Source organism: Delphinapterus leucas, chromosome 9 (genome assembly GCF_059928025.1).
Source record: "Delphinapterus leucas isolate spDelLeu-1000000601 "Yukka" chromosome 9, BTC_Dleu_Yukka2, whole genome shotgun sequence".
In the NCBI taxonomy this organism is placed as follows: Eukaryota; Metazoa; Chordata; class Mammalia; order Artiodactyla; family Monodontidae; genus Delphinapterus; species Delphinapterus leucas.
This window is the reverse complement of record NC_143137.1, coordinates 43,706,693-43,724,184: the sequence shown is the minus strand read 5'-3', so window position 1 is coordinate 43,724,184 and position 17,492 is coordinate 43,706,693. Positions and strand designations below refer to the sequence as shown.

Here is a 17,492-nt window from a genome sequence, read left to right as displayed (position 1 = left end):
AGGACAGTGATTGAATTCACTGTTTTTTACTCTGTATGGAATTTATGTCATATAATTTTGTTTAGGAAATGACTTTGATATTTATGTATCACAGCATAATATAGTAAGTAGTTCCATAAGCTTTTCAAAGGTTAATCTTAGTATAAACAGCCAACCCAAGCTGTGATAAAAATCACATTAACATTGCCATAGTATAGTAAGTTGGGTATACGTAAAAAAAGTAGGACTATATATGAAAGAAACATTCACCCAGCTGAGTCACATAGTAGAGGTACTGTTTAAACATTGGATATTCAGCACACACCCTTTCTCACTCTACCTGAAGGGTGTAGTCTGAGTGGAACATTTTTGCTTAGTTAGCTGACAAATGTACACACATTTTCTTGCCTTGGAAATGATTCTTTTTTCCCTTTGGGCAACTTATATAATTTTTTCTAGGTTCTCTTAAACATAGGCTATTTGGATTGAAATTCCCTTTCTGTTCTTTAGCAACTTTTGATCTTTCTGAGGAAAGGCCTTATGTAATAGCACTGTATTGTAATATATATTTCCCTATCAGTAACCTGGAGTGCTTTTTCCTCTTAACTAGATGTCTCTTTTCAGCTTCATTTCCCCTTCTTACTATTTCTTTCCTTCTTAAGAGATTCTTGAGAGTATCGTATTCATCCCACTGGAAAACATTAGTCCAACGATTTAGGTGGCTGTGATGCTATGCTGTCTTTGTAGAGCTGCTTCTCTCTGGCTGTAATTTCATGTTTCCAAAGGACTTTTGTCCCTGAAATATCTAGGTATTTAGATATGGATTGAAAAGAGCAGGAAACAGGAGATGTTGGTTTCTCTTCCAGAACTGCCGACAGCTAAATGTAAAACATTTCCTGGATTTTAGGTAATACTAGAGCAAAAAGCCTGGCTTAATATTTTATTTTCAATCATTGTTATGAAAGCACACATCCAAAAAATAATATAATTAGTGTTAGAATGGGGGTTTTTATAGAAGAGATAAACATCACTATCCTCTCTTCTTGACTGAGAAGTTGGATCAAAGTTCATATATAGTTTCCTATGGAATCATAAATAGAATATGAATCTCCCAACTCTTAATTATGCTGATGGCCATTACATCATAGTGATCCCCACTGCTTAGAAGTGATTTAATTTTTCTTAGTAAAATAATTCCAAATAGGTTAACAAAGTACAATGGATTTATTCATTGTTGGACAGAGACTTCATGATCTTAATTGTTCCCTCAGGAATTCATGTGGGTATTATTAGAAAATATGTTACACTTTGATCTTATTCTATTATAGAGTGACCATATTTTCCTCTCAACCTACCACTCTAAAAAAAAGTTATAAATTCTAAGGAAATGTTTGCTCTATTATATTATATTCTGAATTCTTTAAGAGATAGGACCAGGTAACCAAGGCTGATGCTCAAAGAGTAAAAGAGTTTATGAGGGCTTCCCTGGTGGCGCAGTGGTTGAGAGTCCGCCTGCCGATGCAGGGAACACGGGTTCATGCCCCGGTCCGGGAAGATCCCACGTGCCGTGGAGCGGCTGGGCCCGTGAGCCATGGCCGCTGAGCCTGTGCATCCGGAGCCTGTGCTCTGCAACGGGAGAGGCCACAACAGTGAGAGGCCCGTGTACCATAAAAAAAAAAAAAAAAAAAGAGTTTATGATATGCGCTAGGAAAAAAAAATACACTCCTACTTTTGTTTTATTTTCTAGATGTAAGGCCACTCAATCTTTATATCATTAGTTACATGTCTTAGATATCAATACATATTATTAATCAGAATAAAACATACCTTTGGCAAGCTAAAAATACAAGGACCTAAAAGAATGGTGTACTGTTTATATAGAAAATATACAGAAGTCTTCTTTTCTATAATATAAAGAATGAGTAAATAGAATTAGTTTCAGTTTTTAAGGACATTTGGCAATAGAGTAGTTTGATAGTAAAATATATGAACTTTTCTTCCCTTTTTGGAATCGTGGGTTTTTAAATATTAGCTTGTGACTTTCTCAATGAAGCCATCCAAAAAGCCACACTGACTCTTTTAGTCTGCCATCAGAGTGACAAATCCTTTATAGTTTTTTTTGGTGGTGAGAAGTATGTATCACACCTACTGTGTTTACTCATTGATGTGCAGTGTTGAAACTATTCTTTCCTTCTCTTCTCAATTCTGTGTTTACAGCAATCTACTGATGTTGAAGTGGGAGCTGACCTTGTCCCTTCAGTCACAGTGAAGGTATTGTACATAGTTCTAGACTGTAATGTGCAAACAATATCACACATTTCATCACATCTGTCACTTGTCACCCTATAAATAGCTTATGGAAATGTAAAACAAACACTTGGTGGGCAGAAGAACTAATAGACATTTACCAGAGGGAACATCAAAATGGCCAACAGACACATGAAAAGATGCTCAACATCACTGATCGTCAGGGACATGTGCATCAAAACCACATGAGATATCACCTCACACCTTAGAATGGCTGTCATAAAGAAGACAAGAGACAACAGGTGCTGGTGAGGATGTGGTGAAAAGGGAGCCCTTAAATATTGTTGGTGGGAATGTAAGTTGATCCAACCACTTTGGAGATCAATTGGAGGTTCCTCAAATAATTAAAAAAAAAAATCTGTATGACCCAGCAACTCCACTTCTGGCTATAAACCAAAGGAAATGAAAATAGTATTTCCCACGAGAGATATACACTCTCATGTTTATCGCAGTATTATTCACAAAATAGCCAAGATGTGGAAACAACCCAAATGCCTATCAATGGATGAATGGATAAAAAATGATATGGTACATATACACAATGGAATATTATTCAACTATGAGAAGGAAGGATATCCTTCCATTTGCAACAACATGGATGGATCTTGAGCACGTTATGCTAAGTAAGATAAGTCAGACAGAGAAAAACAAGTCCTGTATGATATCACTTATATGTGGGAATCTAAAAAAGTTAAGCCTGTAAAAAACAGATGGTAAAATGGTGCTTACCAGGGGATTGGGGGTGGTTAAGAGTGATGATGTTTAAGGGCACAAACTTGTAATGAGTAGTAAATAAGCCATAGAGATCTAATGCACCATATAATGAATATAGATAATATTGTACTATAATTATGTAATGTGATAAATATCACTGCCTTGGCAATCATATTGCAATATATAGATGTATCAAAGTAACATGCTGTACACGTTAAATGTACACAATGTTACACATTAAATTTATTCAATTAAACAAAAGATTTCTTGGTTAAAAAGTTAAGAAAAAGAAAAACCCAAACACTTGACATTTGTAAGTTTTCCTCAGCCTTGAGTAGTAAATAGATAGCCTTTATTGTTTACTACAAATATAAAACTAGTAATTGCATTTATAGCAATATGTATATAACAAAAAATTGTTATGACTTATTCCTACCATTAATTAAATGTGTAGTGTGATTAAGGGTCTTTTTTCTAGAAACAAAATTAGTATTTAAATATACTAAAGGAATTGTGTCATCACATTCACAGTAGACCAAGCAGTTGATTGCAGTATAATATATATATTGGGGAATCATATGAATGTTAATAATATCTTTCTTCTATGTATGATTATGTGTGTATTTGAAAAGAATTTCCAGCCATCTATCTGCCATAGTATTAACTTTAAATGGATGTATTTATGGCAAGAAAATATTAAATGAAGAAGCCACAAAATAGAGTAGTGACAAATTGATAGTCCCCAAAAAATAGAATATGAAGGATGTGGTTTTGGTTAAGATTTTTAGTCCTGCCATTGTAGAATTTTAGAACTAGAACTCAAATGTAGAACCCTCTTAAGGCATTTAGATTAAAGTGTGGTAATAAGTCAGCACATTATTAAGCTGAAAGTATTTATCACTGCCCAGACTTTGGAGCCAGGGAAAGTTGTGGATCTTGGCGATTTGCTAAGTCAAAACTTGGACAGGGCTTTATATTTTCTTAGATTATGGGTTGCTGTCCTTGGAGGAGTTTGACAGGGCACCAGGCTTTACCAGTTGTGTTCGCTTATACTAGACCCAGCGGGTGGCCCAAGTGTGGGGATCTTTGGTAGAAGTTGAAGGGAGCCCAATCTTATAACAGTTTCCTAAGCTAATTTTTTTGGATTCTTGCCACTGGTAGCAAGGGTGGTCTTTTCCCAGTCTCCATTCCCCCTGTCCAATCAAAGGCTCTATCCCATTAATACTTCTGAGTCTGGAAAAGCATTAGTGGCAAGAAATCAATCATTTAAGAAAAAAAAACCAACAACCCTGTAGCGTTCCAGGAATGATCTATAGACTTCTGTGTAGGGAAATCTCTTTTATATCTATCTACTGATATTGTTCTGACACATAACATAATAATTCAGGAGCACACTGCAAATTGCAAAAAGAAATCTTGTACCTAAACCAGATAACTTTGCTCATGCTAATTTTTTCCCTCACTACTAGTTACTGCTATAAATAAATACACATTTCCCTCCCATGCCGTTCTTAAGCTTTCATGTGTAATAGCCACCTTAAAATGGTGGCATGACACTATTGGAAAATTCTCCTTCATTAGGAGAATAACACTTAACTATGTTTGAGAATGGCTAAGTCACAGCTCTCTTCCTTATGGCCATTATAAAAGAATGGGAAAGAATGCGACACACAAGAGTTGCACAAAATCAGCTGGACTTAAGCGGCAGACACCATGACTTCCTGATTCTGCCTGACAGTTCCTATACAAATTTCTGTTATAAATCTCTCCTTATAGCCTTTTATAACAACAGCAGCCAAGATATATAACCATGGAAGTTTCCATCATAGTAAATCCTGTTAATTGAGAAAATTTTTCCATCCGTTCCAAGTGAATGAAGATGTGGCTACCTTGAGTGTGTGTGCGTGATGCGTGACCATCTATCTATTGCAGGCAACTAAGGCAGAGTGGTTGTTAATACCTGGCCTTTGGAGTCATGTTTATATATCTAGGATAAAAATTTAGTATTATGTTTCCTGAGGATCATATTTTATTTTGTTAGGAATGGAAAATAGCATGGGAAATTCAGATATTAATTTTCATATTTCCCCCTTAATCTATAATTATTTTTCTCTTAAAATATGAGGTTTATGGCCTAGCCAAGTCTTTAACTCTTTTTTTTGGCTCAAACAAACTCTTCTTTGTTACTGTAGTTATTTTTGTCACACATCTTCTTGATTCACTTTTGAAAGTGCCTAGTCCATTGTTGGGATTCAATAGATCTGTGTATGAGAGTTATCACCATTGATCTTGCATCTAAACTAAATGCAAGCACTTGTAACAATGTAAAATTGTACGATTGTTGTCTAAGTACATGTTGTTATGCCAGGCAGAGTCAGAACGTCTGCTGTCTTAAAAATGGCTTATTCTACCTTAAGGATTTTTCATTTTCATTTTTAAAACTAACCTCTCACGAGATGTTCCTGGTCATAATTTTCATCTCTCTTGCACACATTGGCTGGATGGTCTTAGACGTATTATTGAGCTTCTGTGAACCTCTATTTTTAAACTGTAAAATGACGGTACTTCTTCATTTGCAGAGTTATTTTGGGACTTAACCACAATTGATTAAAGAGTGTGGGCTCTGGATTCTGACAGACAGAAGTTAAATTGTGCTTCTTCCACTTATAATCAGAGTAGCCTTAGTCAAATTATCTAGCTTCTCTGAGCCACATTTTTCTCTTATGTAAAATGGTATATTGTGATAGTACCTGTTTCACAATGTTGTAATGATTAAATGAGATAATACACATAAATAATTTATTAGCATGGTTTCATGAATATAGAAAGCTGCTAATGATTATTATCATTAATTTTATTTAAAAATATATGTACAGACCAGCATATTATTGTTAACAGTAAAATATTGAAATTGCGTTCTGTTTATTTAGTGGAATAGCTATCATGTCTACAGCACATGCGTACTTTCTTCTTCCCATAATTACCATCAGTGTTTTATTAAAAAGGTATTATGCTTTTTATAATGGTCACATATCATTACAGAATCTTTGTGGTATGCAGATTTCCCCCCATGTATTCCCAGGGCTTATAAAGTAAAAATTGAGGGTTCATTGTTCATTTGCTGTGTTTATTGTACTTATTTGCATCAATAGTTGTCCTTTAAAATTTTTACTTTGCAAGTCAAAAATTTTGTGCTTATTTTAAGTTGTACAGAATATCCACATCATTTAAAATTAATACAAGACATTTACTGAATCTAATTATATGTGTATAATGTTTGTGGGCCAGATGTATATTCTTGTATATTGTTTATCTATAGTATGTATGTATATATATAATTAAGGAATAGTTGATACATGCCTTTTACCTAAGAGAAAATTCAAAATGACTTTTCTTAAAAATTAAGTATGCCCTTGCATTATGTCAATTAATAATGGAATGTATCTGTCTCATATACTAGAGTCTAGTAACTAGACTAAATTATTCCATAGCAAAGGTGCCATGTATAATAGAAGAGTGCTTCTCAACTCTGGTTGTAAATAGCTATCACCTGGGGAACTATTAAAGCAATACCAATACCCAGGTCTACTCCCAGAGATTGTGATTTAGTTGGTCTAGGAACTCTACCTGGCCAGTGACTGTGATAAATCTGGCTTACCATGTGGATAAACTCATCCAAAGAGACTGTTCAAAGAGGCTGGGGCTTTTAGGAGACAAAATCCAAAGAGAGAATGTTCCCAATGGAAGCCAGATCTTTAAGCTTTTTCTTTGATGCCCCTAGCACTGTGGCCCAGTAAAGATCCTTGGGCCTGATGGATTCTATTGACGTTCCTCCTCAGGGTGAGTGAGAGAAGTCCTGGCTTTCTCTGCCCATACCCACCCTATTTCTCAGTCAAACTATTAACCCAGAATTCATAGCTATTAACTCTGACTGGAATGGGAATTATCATTCCAAGCATCATCAACTAAGAGCACCAGTTTGGAAATGCAGCCAGCTTAGAAATGCAGCAGTCATTATTGCCATTCTTTGATATTTTCTAGAATTAGTTATTGCCATTCTTTGATATTTTCTAGAATTAGTTATGTCAGGTATTTTTGTATTAAGCTGTGGAAGAAAATTTAGTGCTTTGATATGTATTTAAACTATTGATAGTAAATACTTACCTAGAAAGGAAATCTTTAGAGCGTAACTTGTGTAAAAGGTAATATACTGATACTAGATAAAATAAATAATTCATGATGCCACATCTATACATGTAAAGAAGAATGAACACATATAATATTTCATGATGTCGTTATTCACCAGACATGAGGGCAGATTTTTTTGGTCTGCTTTAGAGAGAACATTTTTTAGTAGCTTTATTGAGATATAATTCACATACCATACAATTTGCTCTTTTAAAGTGTACAATTCAATGATTTTTAGTATATTTGCAGAGTTGTAGAATGATGACCACAATTTAATTTTTGAACATTTTTGTCCCTCCAAGGGAAACCCCATATTCATTAGCTGTCACTTGCTGTTCTCTCCATTCCCCCACCCCCAATCCCACTACTATCCCAAAGCAACTACTAGTCTATTTTCTGTCTCTGTAGATTTATAGATTTGCCCCCTCTAGATATCTCATATAAATTGAATCATATAATATGTGGTCTTTGTGACTGGCTTCTTTCGCTTAGCATAGTATAATGTACCCATGTTGTAGCATGTGTCAGTACTTCATTTCTTTTTATTATTATTAATATTATTAAATATTATTCTGAATAACATTTCATTGTAGAGATATACCATATTTTGTTTGTCCATTCATCAGTTGATGGACACTTGGGTTGTTTCTAGTTTTAGCTATTATGAATAGTACTGCTATGAACATGTGTACAAGTTTTTGGGTGGACATATGTTTCATTTCTCTTGGCATGGAATTGTGAGGTCAGATGGTAATTTTATGTTTAAGTTTTAAAGAAACTGTCAAACTTTTTTCTTGAATGGCTATACCATTTTACATTTCCATCAGCAATTTATGCAGGTTCTAGTTTCTCTACATTCTTGCTAACACCTGTTTTTGTCTGTCCTTTTGGTTATAGCATTTAAGTAGATGTGTAGTAGTATCTCATTGTGGTTTTACTTTGTATTTCATACAAAGATTTTGAGCATTTTTTCACGTGCTTATTGGCTATTTGTACATCTTCTTGGAGAAAAGTCTGTTCAACTCCCTTGCCCAGTTTCTGAGTAGAACTTTTTAATCTACTACCTATGTTACAGGTTATGTTTTGTGACAGCTCATTTTTTTTTCTCAGATGGTATTTCCTAATTATTTGCTAATGATTTTTTAAGTAGTTGTGATATTCTATCAATTTGGAAAAAATGTAATTTTTTTATTAATAACGATTTCTATTTTCTCAGGTCACACTGCAGAATCGAGTGACATTACAAAAGATCAGATTATCGGTCTATGTACAACCACCTTTAGTATTGACTTGTGATCAGTTCACCTTTGAATTTATGGGTAAGTGTTTTGTTTTGGCTTAAAGTCTATCATGGTGTGAGCTTTTTTTTAATTAAAATTTTTTTTATCAGTGGGTTTATTTCATGGCTATATTTCTTGTCTGAATAGTGAGACTGGTATCTTCCTGAAATCAATGATTGTGTTGTTTTGCTTATATTTTCCCTCCAAACATCAAGCATGGACATTCAGTGAATGGCTGTTGAGTTGAAGTAGTTACAGATTTTCAAGCGCTTTTCTTAATAATTGTACTTAAATACTATATTTTGGAAGGCTTTTTTATTGGTGTTTCTCTAGTGAGCTATTTATTGAATCTGTAATGTTTGAAGAAAGAATATTGGCTTTGGAGTCTGGCCTGAATTTGAATCCTGGCTCTGACACTCAATGTGTAACCATGGACAAGCTACTTTAGTAATTACTGGGAGCCTCAGTTTTGTTTTGTTTTAATCTGCAGAAAGGGGATAATGACATCTGTGTTACAGAACTGTTTTAATTAGAATTTAATCAGAAAATTAATTGGACTTAATTAGAAAATGAATCTATGTAAGGTAACTGTAATAATGCCTAAGATTTCTTTGCATAGGGTCTCTCTTACCACTTACATCCAGTTGTCATTAGTCCTGTTAAAATGATTTCTGAATTATCTTTCAAGTCTTTTTCTGTCTTTCTTCACTGCTACTGTTCAGCTGGGAACCCTATGTCTTATTCACAAAAAGCAAGAACATATCTCTCTTTTTTCCTTTTTATAACCATCCCCTACCTTAGGTGCCCGACAGATAGTAGAAACTCAGTAAGTATTCATTGACTCAGTGAATGAGTGATTGAATGGTTGAGGAAACTTGTAGGTGATATCTCACTTTATTTTTTAATTTTTCACAATACTTCCAACTTGTCTTTCTAAAACACATTCTGGACCATTAATTTTTCAAGTTAAAAACCTCTTATAGCTCTCTAGTGCAGGTTGGAGGTCAAATACATGAATATGGAAGGCTATGCACAATCTGCCAAGTTGCCACAGTTTTAGTTACATCGATATCCAGTTCCCCCTTCCATTTTCTCCTGCAGTCTGTGTTGTAGCCATGATAAGGTACTATTTCCCACTCCCAAATTCTCTTGCCCTTTGCGTACCTTTTGCTTTGTTCATGCTGCCTGTTCATCTGAGTAAAGAGAAGCAGTGGTGTAGAATGTTAGGTACCCTTGTTCTGGAGTCAATTCCCAGCTCTGTATTAGCTATGTGACCTTGGGCAAGCTTTTTAATCTCTTTGTAACCATTTTCCTCATGCACCAAAAAATGGGGATAATAATAATACCCACCATGTAGGGTTGTTGTGAGGATTCAATGAGTTAATCTCTATAATTGTTATGTAAAGTGCTTAAGACAGTAGCTGGCATGCAGTATATATCTAATTTTAACTGTTTGTTAATAATAATTGTCCAAAATTATGTAATATATTATTTTTACATTGCTTATAGCACCAGAGATGACTAGAACAGTAGGCTTTTCTGTTTATCTGAAAGGAAGTTATTTACCACCTGAACTGGAGGGAAATGCTGTTGTTTCTTATTCCAGACCTACAGGTAAGCATACAGTTGTTCATGAATCTACAAGCCTAATCACTTCTTTTAAGTTACTGGAGTTATGAGTTAAATGTGTAAGTGTTTAAAATGGGAAAACACATTGTAAAATATTATTAAATGAAAAAATACTCTTTTCTAGTGTTAAATAAAAATGTATGTTCAAATTACTTTGATGTGTTATGAATAATTAGTGATAGTCTATTTAGCTGATTTCCATATGTAATGTTTGATTCTATCTTTTCAATTAATAGCAAATATGATGTATTTTTATTCCCACTAGAAGAATGTTATCTAGTCAGACTTCATGTATTTGAACTAAAGAGCAAAACCTAGTCTGAATTACTAAAAAAGACTATTATGGGTTGCTATAATATTAAGTCAGTCTTCAGAGTTTCAAACACCGCTTTAGTGATTAAATAAAACTATTATCTTACATGTTAAAATATTTAAGAACAGGATCTGTATTATTTCAAGAAACTTAATAGATCAAAAATGTTATCTTTGGTCCAGTTGAGATGTAATTATTATAAATTTCAACTTGGGTTCAATTTTATAGTTTTGTGTGTGTGTGTGTGTGTGTGTGTGTGTGTAGTGAATTTTTCATAGTAACAGTTTGACAATTAGTTGATTGATAGAATAATTAGTTATTGCTTTTTTTAAAAAACGTTTAAATGTAGTGTAACTAATAGGGTATTTCAACCATGTTGCATTTGTGTTTTTTAAGCATTTCTGTACAGTTTTCTTAATTTAAAAAGCTTAGAGATGCCTTATTCATATTTTTTTCTCTCTGTTGATACCTACTTTGCTTACTTAGCAATGTTTTTATGAGACTGATGCAACTACCTACTGTGCTAACAAGGCACCTTGGCAATGTTTTTAATAATAGTAGTTCTTATTTTGTCTAAGTGAATTTTCTGTTTTATGCATTGACGACTCTATGCTTGGAGGTGATTTTGTAACTTTAGTACATGTTTTCAAAATCTGTTTCTCCTTCTTTGTAAGTTATTTTGCTTTAAATTATAAAAAAATCATTTCTGGCCAGAAGTGACCACTTTAACCATTTACCTATATTTTCAAAATTTGGGGTAACATAAATATTTTATGGTTAAATGGCTTTGCGAAAGCTGGCTTTGGAGAGAAATACAAATCTTCTGTAAGGGATCAAAGAATGATGGACTTCTTAGTTGGATGTTTCTGAAAAGAGCATTGAAATGTTCAGTGTTATTTTAATTTTGAGTTGTGAAATAAAAATCAGGAAATGTTGGCTAAAATCTCTAGATCATTTATCATTAATTGAACATCTCAATAATCATAGGCATGATAATACTTTTTATCTTTGTTACACCTTGTGTATGTAGTTATAGAGATTGTTGATGCCTTAATTCAACTAGTTATTTCATTTGCTTTCAAGGAAAAGTAGTGATAGTGGTTGAAAACAAAGAAATGGATTACCTAGCAAGTGGACAAAAGGCTTAAAAATTCATTACAAAGTTATAAAATCATTCAGTGAGCTTATGGTTGCACATACCATTTTTAGCTATTATGCTTTTCTAAAGACAGAATTTGAAAGACTAAATTGTTACTAAACCAAAGAGCATAGGCATTAATTGGTTGAAAGTTAGTTAGAAGTTAGAGTAAAAACAAGTCTATAAAAGTAAAAGAATACCAAGACAAGCTGAAAAAAAAAATAGACATTGTTCCATAGTAGTATCTATTAACTAAAGTTATAATATAAGCAAGACTAACTGGAAATATTAATATTATATATTTGTCTTTCACTCAGATTTTTTCCAGAAAATTCATTTAATGCTCTTGATGTCATTTACATATTGAGTCTGGTTTGCTTTTGGCTAGATCATGTATCTTTACCTCTTTTTGCCACATTTATACTGGAATAACACCCTCTCATGGACTTCTGAGAATGGATGAAATATATTGTTAGATTTCATTTATTCATGTTATATTCTTCAATTGTGAATTGGCTTATCTTTATTGGAGGGCCATTTAAATCATCTGTAAGAATCTTGAAAATTTTGAATTATATTTTAAGCAGATATGTGTTAAGTTTGTGTTGTAATTTTATAACAGATAATTTGTTACATTTTCTACCCTATCCCTTTTTGAATTGCCTCTGATGGATAGATCGAAATCCTGAGGGTAAGTGAAAAGATAATTTAGAACAAAATGAATTTCAGAACTGAAATTTGGTCAGTTAATTCAATTGGTATTATACCATGAATGAATTCTTTTTATGGACTACTGTTTTAACTATAGCAACCTCTTTAGGGTGATTCAGTGCCTTGATCTGGCTATGGAGAAGCTAGTATATGTTTCCACTTATAGATACTTGTTATTCATTATTAGTTGTTTCAGAGTCATGAGAAACAATGAAGCTCCATGACTTTTTTGAACAAAACCAAAGGCACCACTGACAACTTATTTTTGTAAGTCATTGGTGATTTACCTGTATGCTCAGTTATCTTGGTTTACTTAAAAAGAGTAAGGAAAAAAATTCTGAATTCTAAATTGTATGATTCTGTATACCCCAAAATATTCACCTCTTTGATCAGAATGCCATGTGTACTCATTCTATGGGCCTATTTCTTGTCTTGTTAGAATTTGTGGGGGAATATCATCAAGGGACCGACCCCTTGAACTTGCCTGGGTCAGTGTTGTCACCATTTTGTTTTCCCCAAATCCTTTGTTTATTACTCTGCTATAATACTTATCATACTATGAATTTCATTAAGTCTGTTCCTTAGGTTCCCCTAGTAGATTTTTGAGCTCTTTAAGAGCAGGGTTCAAGTACTTAGGCTTGTGCAGTATCTGGTTATATGACAGGTACTCTATAAGGATCTTCTACTTTGATTATTTTTCCTCCTAGACACAGACTTAATGTGATGGTTTGTCTTAGTTTAATAGCCATTTTAGATTAGTATTAGATAATATTAATTAGTAATAATTAGATAAATAAAATACTTAAAAATAATGGCATTATTTACTCATATAGTTTTGGTGGTGCCAACAACCTGAGTTGCATAGTGTCTGGGAGGTGAATATATATTTATATGAGAAATATTTTAATAGAGGTAAGCTTTTAGCTTAATAGTATAAAGTATACTTGTCAAATTAGAATTTGGGTTATTAAAAATAATTTTAATAATGAATATTTACATTTTACTTTGCAAGATTTCATTAACTGATAAGATTTTGCAATAACTTTTATAAAATTCAATATTATTATTTAAATTATTTGTTTTGAGTTTTAAAAAAATCAGTAAAGGTTATTACTGAAAGGAATTTATTTCCTCTTACTAAAAATTCAGATCAAACCATGAGAAAAAAAAATCACAATATATGGAAATTTTAGTATTTCAATGCAAACCTGAAGATGGTTTTAATAATCTCTTATTATATATTTTAAAATTATAATTAAGCTTCAGGGAGTAGAGTTGAAATATTCAGCTTTACCTAGTAGGCAAGAAAATAATATGTTGCCACTTAGATCTTACTTACATAAGGCTTCAGATTTCAAAGACTTTTCCATTTTATTGGCCTGATCTGTTCAGGCTGTATTGCAGATAAGCAGTCCTGCTTTTACATATGGAAAAAGAGAAGCAAACGAGGTTTTATGTTGTCCCATAAGAGTTTGTCTCCATTATTTCTGCATTAAAGTTACATGACATGGGCAGTGTAAAACATGACTGCAGATGGAGCACAGTACATAGCCAGACATAACAGGAAGGGATCAAGGAAGTTCTGGCTACCAGACATTGCTACTGCTTTGGGGTTCCTTGTTTTCAATAAGAAATGACTCTAGCAGGCCCCTGGAAAGAGTTCTAAAGGCATTATGTAGATGTGTAATATATAGATATAGTTATTCTACTCTGGTATATAAGTTCTTTTTTCTTTTTTTTAAAGCACATTTTGGCATCCCTCTTGACAGTGATACTGGTCTCTTGGGTGTGCCAGGGGTAATTAGAATTCTCTTCCTGGAAAAATTGTTCTGTCAGGAGTGATTTTGATCTGAATTTTCTCTCTAAGTGTTAAATAATTTTGTGATTAATTGCACCATGGTAGTTGCGACTATCTATTTCCTCTAGTAGGCTAGAAGGGGAAGTGTTTGAAGGAGAGGTGATTATATTTGTTTAAAAACTGTAGGAAAAAGTCAGTCTGATGAGTGAGTAGGCCAATATTTGAGTATTACAAATGACCAAATTCTTCTTTTCTCTCAGCATTATATTCAGAGAGTTGAATAAGCCAAATAGAGACTGTTTTGCCAACTAAATATCACTGATGGTAGGCAGTTAGGATCAGTTAGGCTCTTTCAACTGAGTTGAAAGCTATCCTACTAGCAACTTTGGAAAGTCTTTAAGTGCAATATAACTCTTTCCTTCCTTATTACAGATACACATATGCATACACTCACACACACCTCTACATGTTTCTGGCTTCAGGTTCTTAGCTACAGTTATAGCCTGAAGAGTAACTGGTAGCCAAATCTGCATTCCAAGTTTCTTAAGAAAATGTAAATCTCAATAGAAATGTGCCGCTGATAAACTCCATGTCTAAATACTAGACATTATATTTTGAAATGTTCGGGTTTTAATTTGATGGGAAGTAATATAAAATATTGGCAGTATAATTTTTCTTTTTAAAGGTATGGTTTCCTTAAACTGGTTTCTAAAGGATTTCATACTCTTTTTTTTCCCCCCCAATGGTAAAACTTTTCAAGCTGCCATCATTTAAAAAATAGCCATAATCATTTTATTAAGTATGAGGGTCATCATTTTTCAAAGTAATGTTTTCCAAATGTCCTGTGAAACAGGTTTACAATTCCTGGAGAGAAAAGAAATTCTGGAGGGGTTCTTCAAATCTTAGCAACTGCAGACCATTGCCCTAGTGTGTGATATTGTCATTAACTGACTTAACTGAGCTGTGAATTGAGTTACAATGTATTTCCCTTCTTGGGTTTATTAGTGCTTGCAATCCATTTGTTTCAATTTCTGAAACATTTATACACCACCAGTTTCTTTAGCTCTGGGTTCTTGGAGTTTTAGGGTAATAATCTAAGTAACATAAGGCTAGTGTTGTTGATCATGATTAATTTTGTTTCACCACAAATTCAGTCAGTACCTGGTCCAAGTGAAGTAGAGCCACAGTTTCAGCAGTGTAGTTTTAGAAGAGCATTTATAGCCAAATTTTATTTGAACAATTAACTCAGACTTTGGTTGAAAGTACATAGAAGATAGCTTCTCTTTGTGCATGTACAGAATTGTCAGAAGATGAAGCATTTTTTCCCTGTTATTCTATTCATTGAAAATGAAGGAACTGGAACTAGGTTTCAGTTTCCTTGTTCTTTCCAGACTGCATCTATTAATTGAGGCTGTAATTTATATATTGTAGAGGAAAAACATTAGTAGGTATATTTCCATAATTTGGGGATATATGGAATATATGAAGTTGGAAAAAATAATGCTTTGTAATATTTTTTGTAGTGTTATTGATAGTTGTGGTCTGAGCAGTAGCTTAGATCACGTTACCATAATATTTTGAGTCAAAACATTTCATCATTTTAAAGTACAAATACACATGCCTCTAAAACCTCACAAAATGTCAGGAAATAATACCCTGGGACTTCTCTGAAGAGACACCAGTTATAGTTTGCATCTAGGATTCCAGGAGAAGTGAATTTAACATCTGTTGGTTATGAGCAAAAAATGAGGTATGTAAAATTTGATGGATAATAGATTATGTTGAAGAGAATGACAAATATGCTCCACATGCTCTGAAAAAGTATTTAATTGGCTTCATATATCAATATGCTTGCCATTGTTGATCTCTTACTATCCTAGTGAATAAGTAGTTCTGAAAAGTGTACTCCCAGCTTGGTTATAGAGTAAACCACACAACTCCAATTGGCATTAACAAAATATATTGCTAATTCTCGGAATCCTATTTGGGATCATGTCTCCAAACTTTACTGCTTCCGCTTTTGCTATTTTTAAGCTGCTCTCTGACTCCACTGTAAAGAAATAAAGGAATTAATGTGTGGATCTATCCAGTAGAGTAGAACATTTTAAGTTTTCCTTTTTTCTACAGTAGTTTACTAAGATATAGTTTTCTGTATATTATCTTTTGTCTTATCCAGTCAAAAATAGAATCCTAGTATAAAAGGAGAGAGAACTAAAGTTGTAGAATTGCTTTACTTGATTTATAAGTAGAGAGCTTAATTTGCTTTGGTTTCAGTTTCATTCTTTGTAAAAATATTAAAAGGAATGATTTTTAAAAACTTTAAATTCTGATATAAAACTCTTCATTGTTATTTATTTATGCAGTTACTTATTTCAATATACCTGTATACTTTCTGAAAAAATTTGAGAATTGAATGACTATGTAAGCCTTTCAAAATGTTGCTTAACAGTGATATGTAAAGTTAAATGGATTGAGAAAAATTCAATTTGTATGAAAGTAATATTCTTCATATTGATGTGTAAAATGACATTAGAATGAACTTCATTAGAACTTCAGTAGGGCAAATTCTGCTTTCATGCTCATAATTTATTGCAAATTGTTAATTGTATTTTGAATCTTCAATAAGTAAAAAAACAAAAATTAAAAAATTCGAGGGGTAAAGAAATGATTAGATATGGTCATATAGAGTCTTCCTGATATAAATTTCATATTCTTTGCTCATTTTAGCGGATAATCTTGGGTTTAGGGCTAGAGCTTTGAAGGTCTTAAAGACAGTTCAGTAATTGAATATAACTACATATAATGTTTTATATAGCATTCAACTGTGATGATTTTAAAAATATGATATTACTATTAAAGGCAGAGTTTACCCCTATGCTCCTTTTTAAGATTTTATTTTTGCCTTGCACTTTTTGACAATAAAGTAAAAACATAAATTATGATAATGCTTTCCAGTTATTTCAGTTATGCTAAATGAAATGGGCAGGTAACAAACATTTAAACTAAGATATGTTGCTACTATGTACTACTATTAGTAGTACAATATTTTTCTTATTTGTCAAATTTATGAATATATGTTTCTCTTTATTTCAGGCATTCCTCGAGTTAGCCAATGTAAGTTTAGACTTCCCCTGAAATTAATCTGCTTACCAGGCCAGCCTTCAAAAACTGCAAGCCACAAACTAACTATTGATACCAACAAATCTCCAGTCAGTCTTCTCAGTCTCTTTCCAGGTAGGACTCTTGAAGTAACATGCCTGTAACATCAGAAATGTTAAGAATTTAGAATGGAATCCTTCATCAGCAGGTAATGATGGGGTAATTATCAGATAATTGTTAAGTCAGAATATAAAAGTGCCTCAAGGATTTTTTCATTCTGTTTGCGAGTTCAAAGGAAATAGCTTATATCAACAAGGTAATAAAGCGTACCTTTTA

The 17,492-nt window shown here is 33.0% G+C and overlaps 1 protein-coding gene across 5 annotated transcripts in view; it reads left to right on the top strand.

The window, feature by feature from the left end:
- BBS9 (Bardet-Biedl syndrome 9) overlaps positions 1-17,492 on the top strand; it is a 453,658-nt gene that overhangs the window by 180,671 nt on the left and 255,495 nt on the right. For 4 of the 5 annotated variants that reach the window (XM_089917019.1, XM_089917021.1, XM_089917023.1 and 1 more), the window contains exons 13-17: positions 2,197-2,250; positions 8,405-8,507; positions 9,978-10,082; positions 12,225-12,239; positions 17,151-17,291. In XM_089917019.1, the coding sequence (XP_089773145.1) occupies positions 2,197-2,250; positions 8,405-8,507; positions 9,978-10,082; positions 12,225-12,239; positions 17,151-17,291 (418 nt within the window). The remainder of the gene's footprint in view (positions 1-2,196; positions 2,251-8,404; positions 8,508-9,977; positions 10,083-12,224; positions 12,240-17,150; positions 17,292-17,492) is intronic. The other variant, XM_089917020.1, reaches the window with a different exon arrangement.